General features: G+C 40.4%; 1 protein-coding gene across 6 annotated transcripts in view; it reads right to left on the bottom strand.

Annotated features, from left to right (window-relative positions):
- Larp4b (La ribonucleoprotein 4B) overlaps positions 1–18338 on the bottom strand; it is a 75580-nt gene that overhangs the window by 12626 nt on the left and 44616 nt on the right. For 4 of the 6 annotated variants that reach the window (XM_085699203.2, XM_048461197.3, XM_085699201.2 and 1 more), the window contains 8 exons: positions 15486–15564; positions 13820–13956; positions 12020–12123; positions 9367–9477; positions 8370–8423; positions 8020–8229; positions 3513–3619; positions 2916–3167 (listed from right to left, as the gene is read on the bottom strand). In XM_085699203.2, the coding sequence (XP_085555329.2) occupies positions 2916–3167; positions 3513–3619; positions 8020–8229; positions 8370–8423; positions 9367–9477; positions 12020–12123; positions 13820–13956; positions 15486–15564 (1054 nt within the window). The remainder of the gene's footprint in view (positions 1–2915; positions 3168–3512; positions 3620–8019; positions 8230–8369; positions 8424–9366; positions 9478–12019; positions 12124–13819; positions 13957–15485; positions 15565–18338) is intronic. The other 2 variants (XM_085699205.2, XM_085699202.2) reach the window with 1 other exon arrangement.

The raw sequence follows: 18338 nt of genomic DNA, 5'->3' as shown, positions 1-18338 counted from the left end.
GAAATGATTAAGCTGAGTGGAGAAGATATGTCAGAGCAGAAAGAAGCTGAACCCACCACACCATCAGCCAGTGAATACATGAATGACAAGAGAGCCAGCTGAGCTTCCTGCTGGTAGAGGATGTTCCAGTGACCCTCACTGAAGATCAAACTGGCCACAACATCCTCAGAGACCAGGTCCAATGGACCCTCTTTTTAATGCTGTGAGGGTTGAGAGAGGCAGGAAGCTGTAGATGCTGACAGAGGTTGGCACATGCCATGCAGGAAAGAAGCACCTTCATTACATTGAGCACAAGTGAAGGCAGAGGCTGCCGTGAGGTAACCAGGAGACCCAGAAGCCGTCACCCATGAGAATGATTTACCTAAGTCAGTAGTTTCCCATTGAAAGAAGAAACGATCTAGGACTTAACAACCGCAGATAAGTCAATGCCTAGCACTGAAGCATTAATGGACTGGCTGATGCTCTACCAGGGACTAATGTAGCTAGTGACTATTACAACATGGTGACTGAATATTTTAAGAAAGTATTGAAAAAGTGTTACTCAAAGTAAAAGATTCGTTTCAGATTACTATTATTTGCTACTAATGCATCTGGCCATTCATGAGTTCCACAACAAGAGTACTAACATGTTCACAAAAAATAACACAATATGCATTCTGTAGTCATGGGTCAAAAAATAATTTCAACTTTTACGTCTTACTATTTAAGAAATACATTTCACAGGGGCTAGGGAGATAGTCAGTCATAAAATGACTATTGCCCAAGCCTGAAAACTTGAGTTTGAGCCTCAGGACCCACATTTTTAAAAGCCAGCACTGGGACTAGAGAGATGTTCACTTTTTAAACTGCCTGCAATGAACGCATGAGGACCTGAGTTTGGATCTCTAGAACACATAAAAGCCAAGTGCAGAGGCTGCATCTCTAACTCCAGTCCACACGGGGAACAGGTATAGATCCTGGAACTTCACAGGCCAGCAAAGTCTGCCAAATTATCAACTCCAGTTTCAAAAGACCCTGCTTCAAAAAACAAGGTAGGGAGAAGACGGCTGGCTTTGTCTCTGGCCTCGACACAAGTATCATCCAAACATCACAGACTCTCAAAAATAAAAATGCCAAGTAGACAAGCTTACAGTACTGGCATTGCGGTATTCAGGAAAGGGGAACACTGGAGTCAACCAGCCTGGCCTAATGGTGAGCTCCAGTTCAATGACAGACACTCTTCTCAAAATGAAGGTACATGGGACTTGAGAAGCAAGACCCCAAGTTGATAAACATAATACATGCAGCCTGTTTACCCCACTAATAAAATAGGAAACTACATTTCATGGACAACAGTGACCCTTCTGGAAAGGACCCACCACTTCGGGTGCTGTTAAAATGCCTGTGATCAATGGGAAGAGGTCAAGACTGCAACATTTTGGGCTTCAGTGAGCCTCAACAGCTTTCTCACTGGGACCTCAACAGCTTTTTGTTTCGTACATAAGTGAAAAGATAGTTCCTTGAGACAGATCTACTGCTGATCCATGTCAGTGGTGTGTTCGGACAAGAGGCTGAGACTGTAACTGGGTGATTAGGAAACAGCAGGGGGCGAAAGGTTTGGCTCCCAATATACAAATTCTGTGAGTAAAATAAACAGCAGTGTATGCTTTGTAAAGCAAAGAAAAAAGGCACTAGTGTCTTATTCTTGGGCACTGCACACCCATTCCAACCATTAGCACCCCAAGTCACTCACAGCACACTAAAACAAAAAACTCTGTGGCTCACTTTGCCATAGCACCTGCTTTAATGTGGTGGCCTGCACCCAAACCTGCCGTATCTCAAAGGTGTGCTTTTGTTCTGTATGTACCAAGAAAGAGGAATCAACATGGAGTTCTACTTAGTCACTAATCATGCTATATATTTATATATGGAAAACTTAGGGCTTCCCCCCAGTCCCCCAATTTAAACTTTCCAAAGTAGGTTAAAAGAGAAAACCTAGATAGGGTGAGGTTCTTGGCCAGCACTTGTCAGAGGCAATCCTGACAGGCTTTACTGCATTAGCAGCTGGCCTAGTCAACACTGGGTAGGGAGCAAACTCTGAGTCCCACCTGTATCTTTTCTAATCTCACCTCTTTGGAGGAAATATAAATGGCAGAAGACAAGACAGCAAGCAAGAAAGAAGGAAGTGCATTGGAGGTCCCAGGGAGAAGGAAGTGGACGCACAGGGGTTCACATTCACAACGTATAGAAAGAACCCTAGCTAATAAGAAGCACCAAGACACTAGGAACTATCTGCCCAAGGATGAAAATAATGTGACCAAAGGCACTGCTTCACAACAGCAGCTTTTGTTTATGAGTAAGTTTAGTAAAAATAAAATTTAAATGCTGATTTGCCCGGCTACCAAACTCAGTATCTGCTGACTATATCCCATTGCCAGGTCAATCCTATTTTACTTTTATCTTTGTGAAGCACTAGGCATTGGACTAAGACCTTGTTTATGCTAGGTAAGCACTCTACAGTGAGCTACAAGCTCAGCCCTCCTCACTACCAGCTGTAAGGAGAGCAAGGCTAGGAATCTGTGGGACACACCTTGCAGGCTCTCTCTGTCAAGGGCAGCGACCTAAAGAGCCAGGGCTAACAGCCAAGGTGATACTGCAGGCAGGACGAGCAGACATAGACACTGTACAGCCACTACATGCCAGCTGCAGTGTTATGAAAGAAAATGTTATGCTTTTAAGACAAAACACTGAAGACTCTGCTCTAAAACCCACTACCCTGAGGAATTGAGAGAAGCCTTTGCTGTTTACAGATTTCTATTTGATTTTTCTGAAGTGTATTATGATATGATTACAAAACATCTAAATTAAAATGTGAAATATTAGTAGTTCATGATAGGTACATAATATCTGCTTGACAAAATATGCGAGTGACTTACCTTCCTCTCCCTAAACCAGGAGAGGATTCAAGACTACTTGGCTCCACACGCCCAGTTCCAATCTCTCTCTTGGCATAAGCTGAAGGGTTTTGTATTCGTGTTCTAGTTTGCCCTGTTTGCCTCGTCTGTGGACTCCGGACACCATTAATTAATCGATCTGCAGTGAAGTTAAATATTGAAGGACTTTCTAGCAGCCCAGGCCCTCTCTCTGTACTAGGAATCGCATGGCGCAGATGAGACTTACTAGGATTCCTGCAAATGAGATGTTTGTATATGCTGAGTTATAAAGCAATCAAGGAGTATAGAATGAGCATGCTAATGTGAAATATGTATGTCAAGATCTGCTTCCTACTTAGTAAACACATGGTAAAAGTTGCCCCCAAAGCCAGAATCTGTTCTTTACTACTAGCAGCCAGCTTTGGGGTTGAGTCTTTCTATACAATTATATATTACATAATTTATATGATAACAGTTTTAAGCTTCAAGAAATTTCATCTCTGTTGAGCATTACTAGTGGTTACATAGATCCCTCATTACAGATAACCTGGAACAGTGAAAATGAAGCTCGTGAACATCGAAAACATCCTTGGAACTTGCCTGCTTCTAGGAGGATATTGTCTGAGTGATGTCAGAGGAGACGCTGCAGGTTTGAAGGTCGGAGATGTAAACCCATTTATAAATCCAGTACTTGGAAATGGAGTTACCTGAATTCATTAACAAAAAACAGGAATGTAAAAACATGAGAAATGAGACACTTCAATTGGATTTACAATTGTATCTTGGGTAAACCAGATCATGTCTTCCTCTTGCCAGGTGTGAATTCCATTTTATGCTTAAAAATAACTGCAGGGTAAGGGAAAAAAAGATTATTACAAAATGCAATGCCTACTGAGCATTCAAGCCAGAGCTAGTGCTAAATATTTTCTCCCTATCATCTTAGGTAATCCTTACAGTAATCAAATGAGAACACCAAAGGACAGAACCTTGCCCAAAATCACATGGGAGTCCTGAATACAGGCATTGTTGATGATGCTTAAACTAAGTTAACTAGGGCTACTACCACCAGCCTGGCAAGATGTGATGATCCTTTATTCTGAATAACCTTAACACAATTCAAAGAGCTCAATGTTAGAAGTTCTCACATACTTATTGCTCCTAAACATGCAGATGCTACTCCCACAGCCTTTGGCAGGGATTTCTTTTCTCTCCCGCTCTCTCTCTTTAGGGTTTACTTTCGTCCAAGACTTGCTATAAACAGCATCCTCCTATTTTCAGACTATAAATTTTTTCCAAGTAATTAAAGTGGCACAGAACATATAAATACAATAATTATTTATAAGTTCACAAGAAAATAAGGCCATAATGACCTTAAACGTTTAAAAGTTTAAGTCTAGAATTTTAAGTACCATGCAACAGTTTTTAAAATCTTGACACATAAAAATAGGGTAAAACTCAGTGTGGAGGGCTCAGTGGCCCCAGTGCACACACAGGTATCACCACATGACTTCAACACTTGGATGCCAGAGGGATCCCTCTGGAGAGCTGTCCTGTGTCCTCTAGAGTTGACCTGTCCTGGCATGTATGTAGCTGGACATGCATGCATGGAGTGTACGTATACACACACACACACACACACACACACACACTTTAAAGGTGAAGGAGAGACCAACTCCACACTCTTGCTGTTGCACATGGGCATAGAATAATCATAATAACAACAGTAATTACAAGATGAAAGGGTGAGATCACTAACTTTTTGGCCTCTGGGGGCATGTGGTTTCAAATATTCTCCAAGTAAATGACATTATTTCCAGGACACAAAGTTGCTTGGGGTCTTCCAGTCTCTATGAATGTTCACTAATGTGAAAGAAATAAGTACAGGTTCCTACAGTTGAGAACATGTGAAGAGAAAAGGGTGGGAGACCCAAGCAGTTCTCTTCAGCACTAACTGGAAAGCAGAAGCTCTATTTAAAATGGGTATTAAAGCTAGCGTATCTTTCCCTGATTACAAAATTTAGGTAACAAAAGAAAACATTTAACAGTTGGCAGGGAAGATCCACTTCCCTAACAAACTCCACAGTCCATGAAAATTACAGTGCTAAAAAAAAATTTCCCAGTTACACAACAGACAGGGGATTAACATCTCGGATATTTGAAGAAATCTAAACTTAAACACCAAACCCCAAATCATCCAGCTAATAAATGGACTAATGAACTGAACTCTCAGTTCTGAAAGGAAACAAAGATAGCCTGTAAATACTTAAAAACACCCAGCAGCCTAAGCTACCAGGGAAATGCAAAAACAGATTCTTACCCTGGCCAGAAGGGCTATCATCAAGATATGAATGAAGACAAATGCCAGTGAGAACAGGAAAAGGGAGCTCTAAGCGACTGTTAGTGGGAATACAGATGGAAATCAGTATGGAGGGCTCTCAATAAACTCAGAATACCACATCATGACACAGCTGCATCACTCTTGGATATTACATATCTATGTTTACTACTGCTATACTCATAACAGTCAGGAAACAGAACTATCCCATAAGTGAAGCAAGCCAAACTTCAGACAGAAACTGTGCTTCCTTTAATATTTGGAACCTAGATTTGGGGATCAGGATAGCGGGGCAGAGACATGAAACTAGAAGACAGCTCATGAGAGGAGGAAGGGCTTTAATAGGGAAAAAAGACTTAACATGCCAATACAGAACAGGTGAGATGACCTGAGGGAAGGAAGGAAACCAGTCAGCGAGAAGAAGTGGTGGTGGTAGGGACTGTAGAGAAGAGAGGTTAATGATAACAAAGTATAATAATACACAGGCCCCAAAATGCAGTAATAAACCCACTACACCTTGCTGGCTAACTTAAAAGTTAAGGGGGAAAAATACAACACACTAGAAAAGGCACTTAATTCAGATCAAAGTTTTGGAGACTTTAAATCTGGTAAAACCAGCCAGGTGATGGTTGCCCCACACCTTTAATCTCAGCAGAGGCAGGTAGATCTCTGGGTTCAAGATCAGCCTGGTCTACACAGTGAGTTCCAAGATAGCCAAGGCTATACAGAGAACCTGCCTCAAAAAACAAAAACAAAACTGGCAAAACCAAAAGATTAGTTTAAATTTGGAATTTTACATAATACCTATCTCAGAAAAGGGCCTGAATGTAAAACAACAGTGGCTGACCGAGGACCCAAGAGAGGCATCTAGACAGTATGACGGAGTATGCAGTGTCACGTGGGGAGGAGCACTAGCAGGAGGAGGCTGACGGACAGACAGAGTTCCTCCCCAGATCTCTTCTGATGCTTCTGGGAAAGGGAACAGCATGGCCAAGAGTCCATGTTCATACAAAGCGTACTACGGGAAAAGTATCTTTCCTTTGCATCAGAACTCACTCAACAGTGACAGGCATATCTTCCCCTCTTCTATCAGCCTGCATATCTGTGCATTCTCATCCATGTACACTATGTACTCAATCAGTCTTGGCTTCCTTCACCTCTTCTTCCCCTCCTTTCCATGATGGTCCCTCCCTCTAGACTAGAATTTCTCCTATATTCACGTCTTTAGCCCACATGTATGAGAGAAAACACATGGTATTTGTCTGAATGTAGCATTATTTTGCTTAATGTGATGATCGATCCATTTTCTTGCAAATAATGTGTTTTATTCTTCTTTAGATTTATATTCTGAATAATATTCCATTGTGTGTGTGTGTGTATATCCATATCCATACATACACACTCACTCATTGACAGGAACCTAAGGGGATTCCCAAGCCCCGTGCATAGTGCCACAATGAAGATAAATGTGCAGCTATCTTTGTCTGTAGGTTTTTATTCCACTGAATGTATGCTACCAGTGATGTAACTAGATTCTATGACAGTTCAACTTTTTTTCTTTGCAGAATCTACATACTGATTTCCAAAGTGGCTACAGTAATTTACATTCCCAGCAACCGTGTACAAGGAAGGAATCCTTTTTCCTAGCATCCTCACCAGTAGATCAGCATGCCAGTATCTCCTTCATGATAGAATCTCAATGTAGTTTTTAATTGCATTTATTTCATGGCTAAGAAAGTTGAGCAATTTTTCATACACACACACACACACACCACACACACACACACACACACACACACACACTATGATCATGTGCTATATTTCTTCTTAAAACTTGTACTATTGTGAAAGACATTATCTATACTTGGGGGTTTATGTGCCACAGCACACATATGAAGGTCAGAGATCTTCGTAAAGCCAGGTATCTTCTTCTAAATGGCATGCATTTAGAGGCTCAAACTTGTGCTGCCTGCCTGGCTTGTGCAAGTAATTTGCCAATTACTTATTTGTTCTTCTGGTGTTTAATTTTTTAGTTCTTCATGTATCTGGGAATTAAGCCTTTGTTGTATGAATATGGCAAGGTTTTCTCCCAGTACAGACTGTCTTTACCATGGGAATTGCTTCTTTGCTGTGTAAAAGCTTTTAAATGTGACAAAACCCCGTTTGCCTACTCTTTCTTTTGTGTTCTGAGTCACTGGAGTCCGACTTAGACAGTTTTTCCTTATGTCTCCATGTATTTTCCTCTGGCCATCTCAAAATTTGAGATAAGACATAATTTTGAATTTTAGTATTGATATACCAAATACTTTTTTTTTCACTACAGTGGTTCTAGACCTGGGGGGAGGGGAGTGATATTAGTCTCATTGAGAACTCCTTTCTAACTCTGCCTGTCCTGCACACAGCTAAAGAGCTACCTTTAAAAAAATGGGAGTATGTTCTCACTTCTTAACTCAAACATTCTAGATTACTTCCTCCAAGATCCAGGTAGAAGTCCATGTGTCTAGCTAGGGACTCTCTTTCAGAAGGGCAACCTACCACCTGTGCCCCAGTTATCTGCTCTACTCAGAAATGAAAGTTCATCTGTAGATGACCTGGCTTTAATTATTATCTAATTAAATTTAAAATCTACACCATAATCCCAATGTCTGGATACTAAGCAAATTGTAGGTTCTCTTACTAGATTAGGATTTTAAACTTTCAAAGTGCCTAGTACAAAATCTAAAATGTGAATCTCTGCTACGTAAATTAAAAGAACGAAAGAAAAAGGCTTACCAAGGGTGGATCGAGATAACTATGTGTTGTTGACCACGTCTGGGGGGCAATCAGGCCGTACAGGGGAAACTGCTGCTGGGGACTGTACACTGGAGGTAAGTAAAATGATGTAGCATAGCGCTGCTGTGTGTAAAGGTTCATGTCCAGAGGTCGAAATCCATTCTTTGGCAAAAAAGTGTTTATCGCTATTGCCTTTGCTTTTATCCGTGCCTGTGTGGAGACATTTAAGTTCCAATTATAACATTTAAGAATGCTGATCAGATTTAAAAAAAAAAAAGGAGGAGGAGGAAGAAGCAGCAGCAGCAGCAGCAGCAGCAGAAGCAGCAGCAATAAGCAATTGTCTTACTTACCCTAATTGGCTTTCCTTGAAAGGTTCTGACTTCTTCTCGAAGGTATTTGTAAGCCTAGGGGTAAGATCACCCAAAAGACCATTTTGTCAACTTTGTAAGTTAACTTTATAGCTCAAATAATCATATGTATGACTGACTACAGCTGACAGGATTCAACAGGGTGACTGATTCCTGATACCCTTTCAGACACGGATCCCTAAAAATATCCTTATTATGATACTTGAACCCCAAATTACTGCAAAATTCTTAAATATTTAAATATAATTTTATAAGTATTAATAAATATCATATGAGCCTCCCCAAGCAACAAGCTAAGACTCCTGATCTAGAAACAAAAAGAAATGCTGCCTCCCTCACATTAATCCCAATTTGAAACTGGGATTATGTCGTATAAGAAAGGAAGTGCTTGAAAGGAAAGAAAAAGACCGAAATATTCGAGCCATTATCACTATATAGCTCCCTGCTCATCTGCAAATTAAATCTTTATCAAGCCCCGACTTCATGCAGAGGCTCCTGTTTCTCTTGTGCTCACCTCTCCGATTCCCCAGGCAGGCTGCAAGGCTGCACCACACGGTGCTTCTTCCCTTTTGGCCTTTCAGGTTTTTCTGTATATTTTTTTCTTCTAATTCTGATCGCACTGCTTAACACTCAAACTTGCTGGTACGTTTCCCCTAAATCAGACACCTCCTCTAAGAGCACAAAACTTCTCAGTACCTTTAAAAGCACCTTGTTACACAATGGATGCCCCTCACAGGTCAGGGGTAGGTTAAAATTTCCCCACTTTGCAAACAAAATTTTTCTCTTCTCAGATCTGAGACCAGATCTGATTTCCTGAGACTGTTTCCTCACATACACTAAAGAAGTGATGTGACATGCTTTCGGTAGTGCCACAGAATTACACCTGTGGGCTCCTAGAAGCTCAGCGTCCTAACTTCTGCTATGCACTCACTGATTGGTAAACTATGTACTTCAAAGGCTGGCGGAGGAATGCACTTACCTGCTGTGCATCAGCTTCTGTTTCAAAGGTGATAAACCAATTATCATTATAGGCAAATTCACAGTTTATAAATTTTGGTAAATTATCTCCTTTAAATAGTGCTTCTACTTCCTATAGGAAACAAAGAAAGTTAGAAATTAGTCCTCACTTTTGCTACTTTTGGTCCTTCCTCATCAAATTACGTTGAAAACTTATTCCCGTGTTATGCTGCAGCTATGATGCAGCTCTGTCCCTCTTTCAGAAACACCGCAGGAAGCACCCACAGGATCACATGCCACAGAGGAAGTCATTACCGACAGCTTTCCCTACTCACAAGGAACTGGAATTAATATGAACAGTAATGGCTGGGGATGTAGCTGGCTTGGTAGCATGCCTTGCCTAGCACACAAGGAGTCCTGGGTTTGATCCCCAGGAGCACATAAACCGACACTGTGGTACATGTCTGCAATTCTAACACTCAAGGTGGAAGCGGAACAATCAAGTTCTGGGTCATCCTTACATTGAGAGTTCAGGTCCATTTGGGGTACATGAATCCTTACCAGAAGAGGGGGAGGGGAGGAAGAAAAGGGGGAGAAAGAAAACAGTGTTTTATCAGTAGGCTGATAAACACACAATTTTATTTTAAATGATAGCCTGAAAAACAAAAATGTTAGCTGAACTTTTGTTTCTGGCCAAGTTGAACTAGATTTACAGTCCCGAATGACACAGTAAAGAGTGGAAAGATAAAACGTGTGCTATAAGGCTTTTTAGACACTTGCCATTAACAGGCTAGGAGCCTTCCCTGAGAGAACATGAACAGAGGAGGCCAACAGTCCCCAGCCTAGGTTCTCCAGGTCGCATGATGGGCAAGTCTCCAGAGCTTTGTGGAGAGTTCTCTCTAGGCCACTGGCCAGAAACTAAACAACTAAAATGGCCAGGCAGAATTACCCTACAGTCAGCTCACTGGGCAGTCAGAGTGGCAAACCTTAACTCAGAGAACAGAGAGCAAGTGAACAAGAGTATGCCTCATATGAAAGCTGCCCTGAGCCACTTTACGAATGTGCTGAAAGCAAAGTGGCACCAAATAATATCTTGCCTGTGTTTTGGAGCTGGGAACCTTGCTGTTTGGCTCAGAATAGCCTTGGACTCCTGGGCTTAAATAACCCTTCTTGCCTTAGACTTGAGTAGCTGGGACTACATGTGCATACCACACCAAGAATCTTAACTGCATCTCAGAATATTTATTGGAATTCAAAACTGTTCAGTACCTAGTAAAGTAATAATCACATAAAGAAATAGAAAAGGTTGGGCTATAATGAAAAAGATCAATCAGATTAACCTTAAAATAAAACAAATGGCAATGTTAACAGTCAAGGACAGCAGAATAGTTACTGAAAGTCCATTTCCAAGGCCCAGAAGGGGAAGCTTGAGAATGATAAACGTCAAAGCCATGCATGAGACTCTCTATAACCAAACTGCCTAAACCTGAGATACAATCTTCCAAGAACCAGAGAAAAAGATATATGATGGGGAGGAACAAAGGAAAAAGCTGGCAGATTTTTTTTTTCACCAGAAACAATGCAGATTAGAAGAGAACAATGTGTTTAAAATACAAGAATCAAAAACACTCCACCAATCCTGAAATGTAACCAAGCCAAAACAAAACAAAAGAATAAAAGGGAAAAAAGAAAACAAAATCCCCAAAAACAAATACTCCTAAAACCAAAACCAAAAACCAAACCAAAACAAACACCCTTTAATGAGCTCCAAATCTGAATTCTCTCAAACACACTAAAGTTGGAAAAAAAAAGTTTTTCAGTACCAGTATAAGTATTGAAAGTGTATACCATAATCCATCTCAAAGAAATTAGGCAAAAAGACAAATGGAACCTGACAGAAAGGTTAGAGATAGAATTGCCCAACCTTCACACATTGCAACAAAGCAACAGCATCAACCAGGTTCAAAAAACAAACACATACATAAAAAAACTCATCCTGTTTTAAGTTTAGATTTAGGTTTAGGTTTTGTGTTAGATGGCATCCTAGTTACCACATAAAGGAGATGGCTGCAGGCCAGACATGCCTGAAAGCACTAAAGATGGTAAATATCAGGCCCAACCATGGTGGCACAAACCTATAATACTAGCATTCAGGTAGCTGAGGCAGATCATGAGTTAAAGGCCTTTATAATGAGACCTTGCCTCTAAATAACCAAACTAAACCAATCACCCAACCAAAAAGAGTTATACCTAGGGAGACAAAACAAACAAAAATCCCAAACCCAAAAACAACAGCAAAACAACAGAAGCAAACAAAACAAATTAAAAAATGATAAAGAGCTACATCATATACTACCCCCACCCATTCATTTCTTAACGAATACATATCTTACTTAACCCATTCAATTTTGAACTCCTGAAATATGCAAACCCTATTATTTTTTAAAATTTAAATATATAGAGGAATCCTGAGACCAAAAGGCATGACAGTTATTCTTTCTACAAGTGAATCACACTGTAATTATTAGTGTATACATCCTGGGAAAAGGTTGTTTCTGTGAACAGTTTTTCTCAAATAAGCCCTTTCAAAAACATGAAATACACATGTCAACAGATGCCAACAACAACAACATCTCAGGACAATGTCAAGTACCACAAGTACAGGGATGACTTACTTCCACAGGGGTAGATTCAGATATTTCACGCAATATTACTATGCACCGGTTTTGATTTGGCCTTACTTTCTCTCCTTTCTCATCCACTTGGACTAAAGGTAAAGCTGTAAAGAAAAAAAATATTAAATGATAAAACACACACATTACATGATACTCAAACAGTATGTGAGCGCCCAGAGAAACCTGTACACATAGCAAATTATTAAAATGTTCAAAACCAACACATGCGACCAAACCATTTAAACCCATCTAGAATGTTGACTTTTCAAAATGAAGGAACATGTAAATCTAAAAGATCCTGTAAGAGCAACCAAATATACACACAAAGAGGTGGTGGTTTGTAGATCAAACAGATGAAATACTAAAAGTGCTAGCCACAGGGTTAATGGTTTTCTCCTTCCTACAGTAAAATCTGACAGCTTTGATCAAATACCTAAGAATAACTCAATAAACAGAGTTAGTGTAGTAGAGAATAAACAGATAGAGCCAAGTTGCTGGGTTTTTAAACTAGATCAGATGGAATCAAACCCAGCTACACTCCTCAAGTCTATGTTCTAAATGACAATACTGGAAAGTAAACTGTTGCTTTAGGAAATGTCATATAATACTTCAAATTCCTACTGATAATTATGCTTTAGCTTTTTGTATAAAGAGAGAAAAACAAAACTCTTTATCTGTGACTAGAAAATCCAATTGAAAGGTTGACAGAATGGCTCAATTAGGTAAAGGCACTAGGTGCTCAAGCCCATTGACTTGAGATCAATCCCCAAAACTCATTCCAAACTTTATCCTGACCTCCATGTAGCACAGTGGCACATATAAACTCTCCCCCCCCCCACAAATGATAAATTTTAAAAGACATCCAACAAAGCTCTAATGGAAGATATCGCTCTTTTAATAATACTGTTAAGTCCAATGCACACAAGAAAAATTTTGAGACGACTGTCTCATCAATGCATAGGGAAAGGGCAACATAGACACATCCACAATTAAAAAAAAGAAAAGGCTAGTTGGTGAGAGAAATAAGATTTTAATTCAGCCACAGTAATATCTAATCACACAAACATTTGCAAGCAATATGGATGTGCTGGCCTATGTGGCACACTGCACAACATAGTCTTTGTGAAGAAGCCACTGGATACAGCTGTACCACATACACAGCAGTTCCAAGGAAAAGAACAGGAAAAGTCGTTCACCTGGAATTTGTAGTTTGAGTACAGAAAATGAATTTTTATAATGAAAAACAGTTTGACTTAAAAGGAATGTGACACATCACAGCAAAGTCTGTACAGAGGCATCACAAGGCCAGCAGAGCTCTGGGAGGCCCAGAGGTATCCTTCGCCTCACTGTTGTGATGTTTCACCCATGTACCCATGTGTCAAAACTAACTGGCTACCACCTTTAAATATAGAATTTTATGCCAATCGCATCTAGGGTAAAGTTATTTTTCTTTCTTTTAAGAAAAGAAATAAACTAGAAAAGGTACTGAAGTTCCCCCAAATTGTGTTGGATACAAATAAAGCACAATTGATACAAACAAAACACTTGTATCCTTAAGTGCCTATAGGCTTACTATGGAGTGTTTAAACATTCACATCATGTGTCAAATTTCCAAGAAACAGCTTCATTCACAATAGTTAAGGAAAAAAAAAATCACAACAATATTTCATCAAAGCTTAAGTGCCACAAACTATCTAAGGTACCCATAAGTCTATCTGATGGCTTCTGGTGAAGAGGTTTCTAATAAGACAGATAATGTGAAGACAACAATCTTTTCACTTTAAATCGGCATCTACTTACATCTTAGCACTTCCACAATCAAATCCACATCAGTACTCAGTTTCTTGATGTGGTCAAGGTTAGCTACCGTTGTAATTGGCACATACTGATCACTATCCATCTGGGAGATAAGGTACATGTCGCTAGCGAGATTCTCCCTGTTGAAAGAAAGCAAACTCTTTTAACTTATATTTCTTTAAAAGAAGTTTCACCAGAGGTATGAATGTGGTGTGGGACAGGTTTGGGGTGAGAGCTAAGTCTAAACTCCATCTGATACTTGTTCACTTGATGCAATCAAAAGTGGCCAGTGGACTAATTCTTGTAAGATGCAGTTATAGCCAGGCACGGTGGCACATGCTTTTAATTCCAGGAGGCAGGTGTAGGTGAATCTCTCTCTTAATTGGACACCGGCCTTGTCTACAAAGCAAGTTCCAGGGTAGCCAGAGCAACACAGAGAAACCCTATCACAAGAACCAAAGTAAAACAAAAAATTGCAGCTATAGCTCACCTTTGTTCTGAACAGTATTTGAGCAATTTATTAAAAATGCACATTTTTTTTCCAATAAGGAAATCCAGCTAAAAGCCACAAGAAATATAAAAAGGTTAGGAAGAAGTTAGTACCCCAAAAGGACCATAAAGTCTGGACACATGTTAGTGGCACTGCAGGTTGGCTCTGGCATCTAGGTGCCATAGCGAACAAGAAGGAAACAGGATCAGCACCGTCAGTCAGGGCAGAAGGTACAGCACACTGCCAGCAATTAGGACAAGGTGTGCTATTTCCTGGCATGTGGGCCAAAGAAAACGCTTCCTGCAAATTCTCATGAAAAAGACTATGTGTAATGTAACACAGAAAATCTCAAAACACCACAAAACTAAAATACAGTAATGGGTTGCATAGGCCTTTTTACAGTGCCTCTCAGTGAAGGTCAAATAGTCAGAGAGTGTTCAGTCAAAGAGAGTAACTCACTTGAGAGGAAACTGCTTATCCCTTGTCTCAGGTACCAACACTTACAGCTATGGGAGGGCTACACCAAGGTTTATGAATGGCAGGGAGCTGGGCTTTACAGTTTGGCACTCATTTTTACATCACGCCATTTGCTAAAACTCAGTATTGTACTAAGTCATGATGAGAAGAAGAAGGAGGCCCAGGCACTGTTCCTTCATCTTAAACAGGAACTCTTGCATTTTGGGGACCTTCATGAGACATGGGGTGTCCTCAGAGCTTCAGGGGACTTCACTTGTGGCTAGTTACCTACCTTCTTACTCAAACCCATCCACATGTCTACTAACTGAAAGGCTCATCACTACCTTAAAGGTTCTACTACATTTTTCAACAACAACAAAATGCCATTTAAGGTAAACAAAGTCAAAAATATACCTAAATGTGGGCACTATATATATACACACACACACACACACACACACACACACAAACCAGCCCACTACAGCAGTATTTTGGCCATGTATCTGAAGGCCCTTATGGCATACTGTGCTTATGCAGCAATCCACAGTTAAGTCTAGACAATCATCACCAGAATGGATCTGAGGCAAACTCTTCGGCATCCCTAGTCTGAGGCATGAAATTAGTTAGTTATAAACATACTACTATGAAAACTCACATTTATGGCCATAACCAGTGTGTAATACAAGAGATATTAGGCATTAGAAAAATTACTAACAGTCTTACCTAGATAAACAAAATTCCAATGTTTTTTTAAGCACTTCCCGAGGGTCTTCCTGGCTTTCTGGTTGAGACTCATTTCCTCCTACATAGAAGAAATGAACAACTCAGAAAAAAAGCTTAAAATTTACCAAGCAGGTGATACAGTACAGCATTCCTGTGTTTTTGCCTGTATATATGCACGGTAATATGAAAAGTACTATTTTACCTGCTAGAAAAAAGTAAACTGCTAAAAACAAAACCAAATCACTTCTCCTAAAAAAAAAAAAAAAAAGTTAAGAAAACAAAGATTAAATTTCATTAACAAAGTTTAGCAGCAATTTTGTTAACACAGGATTCCTTGGTGTTTTGCTTTACTTCAAAATGGATTTTTCAGGTAACAGACAAGAATACTGACTGACTCTAAATAACAGCACAATATAAAGCAAAGAATCAGAACAAAGAAATGATAAATACAGGCAAAACCTAACCACCCCAGATGGAAATAAATAAAAAGGATGGGCTGCAGATCGTTGACACACTAGCCATCTGGACTACACTCTATGGGAGAATCCTCATGAGAAGACACCAAAGAAATCAGATTCTCAGACACAAAAGCTCTTTCTACATCCAAAGAAAACAGCTCAAGAAAGATGTCTGGTGGCCGTGTAGGTATTTATGTATATGGGGCCACAGATATCAGCAGGAGAGGCAGTGGTCTCTGGCAGAGTGAAGTCAAGTTTGGGTTGAAGGCCCCTGCCACCCTTAGCACTCAGGATACCTCATGAACTACTCTTTAATATCAGAGATGAAAGGGACTGGATAACTAGAGTGCTCGTACATAAGTCAGCCAAGTGAACACAAAAGACACTTGTATTCTAAAAGTCAAGGTTAAAGACCATGACAAAGAAACAACAAAACAGGAGAATTCAGAACAGACAGTTCACAACAGTGTTATACTGAGCTTCCACAAAATCCATCTTCACCAGCAAAACGGAATTAAACTGCTAAAATAACCAAGGAACAAAATAAACAAGACCATGAGACCTGGAAGTGAAAACATGACATGTCAATCCCTGATCTGGAGACTTGCCCTGGTTATCTCATTTAAATTTGCTTTCCATTCTCCAAATTGAAGAGGTATTTATTTGTTACAGGAATTGTGAACTCAGCCTAAATGAAGCAAGGCCCCTGCTCTCAAGAGGCCAACATTCCATTGAGAGAGGCAGACAATGGACAGCTAAAGGAGCCACTGCCGGCATAATGAGACTGAAGTGAACCAGAGGAAAATAGCCTGGGCAAGGGGCCAGAGCAGCATGGTGCTGCCCCACATGAAAGGTGCTATCTGAAGCAACGGAGGAAGGTGGAAGTCAAGTTCTAGGCAGAAGCCCTGAGAGGCAGAGTCAACAGAGAGTAAGGAGGCTAGTAAACTGAGGAGGGAAGAAACTCAGTAAAAAGGAAGTTGAAGAATAGAGCTTGTATAAGTCAGACCAAGGAGGCTGTTTGAATTTTAATTTGAATGTGACTAGGAACCAATTTTGGGGTGATGTTTTGGAAAGACCACCGTGGTTCCATGGCACAGCAATATAATTAGAGGTTAACACAATCACTGAGGGTAGACCACCACTCAGGACTCAAACTACAGTGTAGTGATGCCAAGAAAGGAAGACAAAAGACCTGCCACTCAGCCCGGGGGCATTCCAATCTTCCTCTCTGAAGCAATAGCAAAGCCAGTGGCTACAGAGATGTATCTGACGGCCCATGATGACTGCCATGTGGGAGGTAGAGGGGGCAAGAGAAGAAAATTATTTAGTGGTGTGAAGGAATCACCAACTAAAAATGACATAGGGGTTGGAGAGACAGTTTAATTTGTATGTGCCTGTTGCGCAGGCCTATGAGGACTTGAGTTCACTCTCCCACACCTACAAAACTAAACTGAGTGTGATGGTACACATTTGTAACCCAAACACTGGCTGGGGTGGGGATGGTGCAAAGACAGGTAGATCCTTGGAGCTTTCTGCCAACTACTCTGGCCTAATACTCAGATCCCACTGAGAAACCTGGGATGACTCCTTCCTGAAGAACTACACTGGGGGTAGGCTTCTAGTCATATGTACATATACACGCACAGGACACACACACACACACACACTCATACAGACACACAAAACAGACATTTTAAAAACCAGGGTGAGATATAGCTCACTGGTGGTAGCTCATTAGTGGGGTGCTCCCAAGATTTTAGAGGCCTAAGGTTCAATCACCAGTACTACAAGAAAAAAAAAAAAAAGAAACAAGCAAAAACAAAACAAAAAGAAGATCTAGTCAGAATAAGGTTTTTAAAGAGCTGGATAAATCCAATTATTAAACTGTAATGACAACTACGTGTAACCTTTTTGTTGAAATGACTGGATAAACTGGGCTTTGCTGGGATAATTCAGGGTAAAATAGCAGTGAGCCATATAAGAACATAGAGGGACCACAAATGCGTATTACTAGGCAGAAGAGGTCAAGCTGAAAAGACAACTCAGGGAATGGTTTCCCTCTGGTACCCTGAAAAAGGTTACAAAGACAAACAAAACAACAACAAAAACAAAAACAATGACTGCCCAGGGCTGGGAAAGAGGAATTGATATAGAAAACACAGCTGTCTGCTTTGACTGTGAGACTGTCCAACACACTGACAACAAACATTGTTATGTGCTTGAAATGTAGAATACCAAAAAGCAAGCCTAATATAAATTATAAACCATGGACTTTCGGTGATAATGATGTTTCCACATAGGTTCATCAATTGTAAACACAACACTCTGGGGAGTGATGGTGACAGTGGCGGGGAGGGGAGGGAGGAACAACATAGTGTGGGGGCAAGCACATATG

This window comes from Myodes glareolus, chromosome 14 (genome assembly GCF_982192425.1).
Source record: "Myodes glareolus chromosome 14, mMyoGla1.1, whole genome shotgun sequence".
Classification (NCBI taxonomy): domain Eukaryota; kingdom Metazoa; phylum Chordata; class Mammalia; order Rodentia; family Cricetidae; genus Myodes; species Myodes glareolus.
Note: the sequence above shows the minus strand (reverse complement) of the source record. Positions and strands in the feature narration are given on the sequence as shown.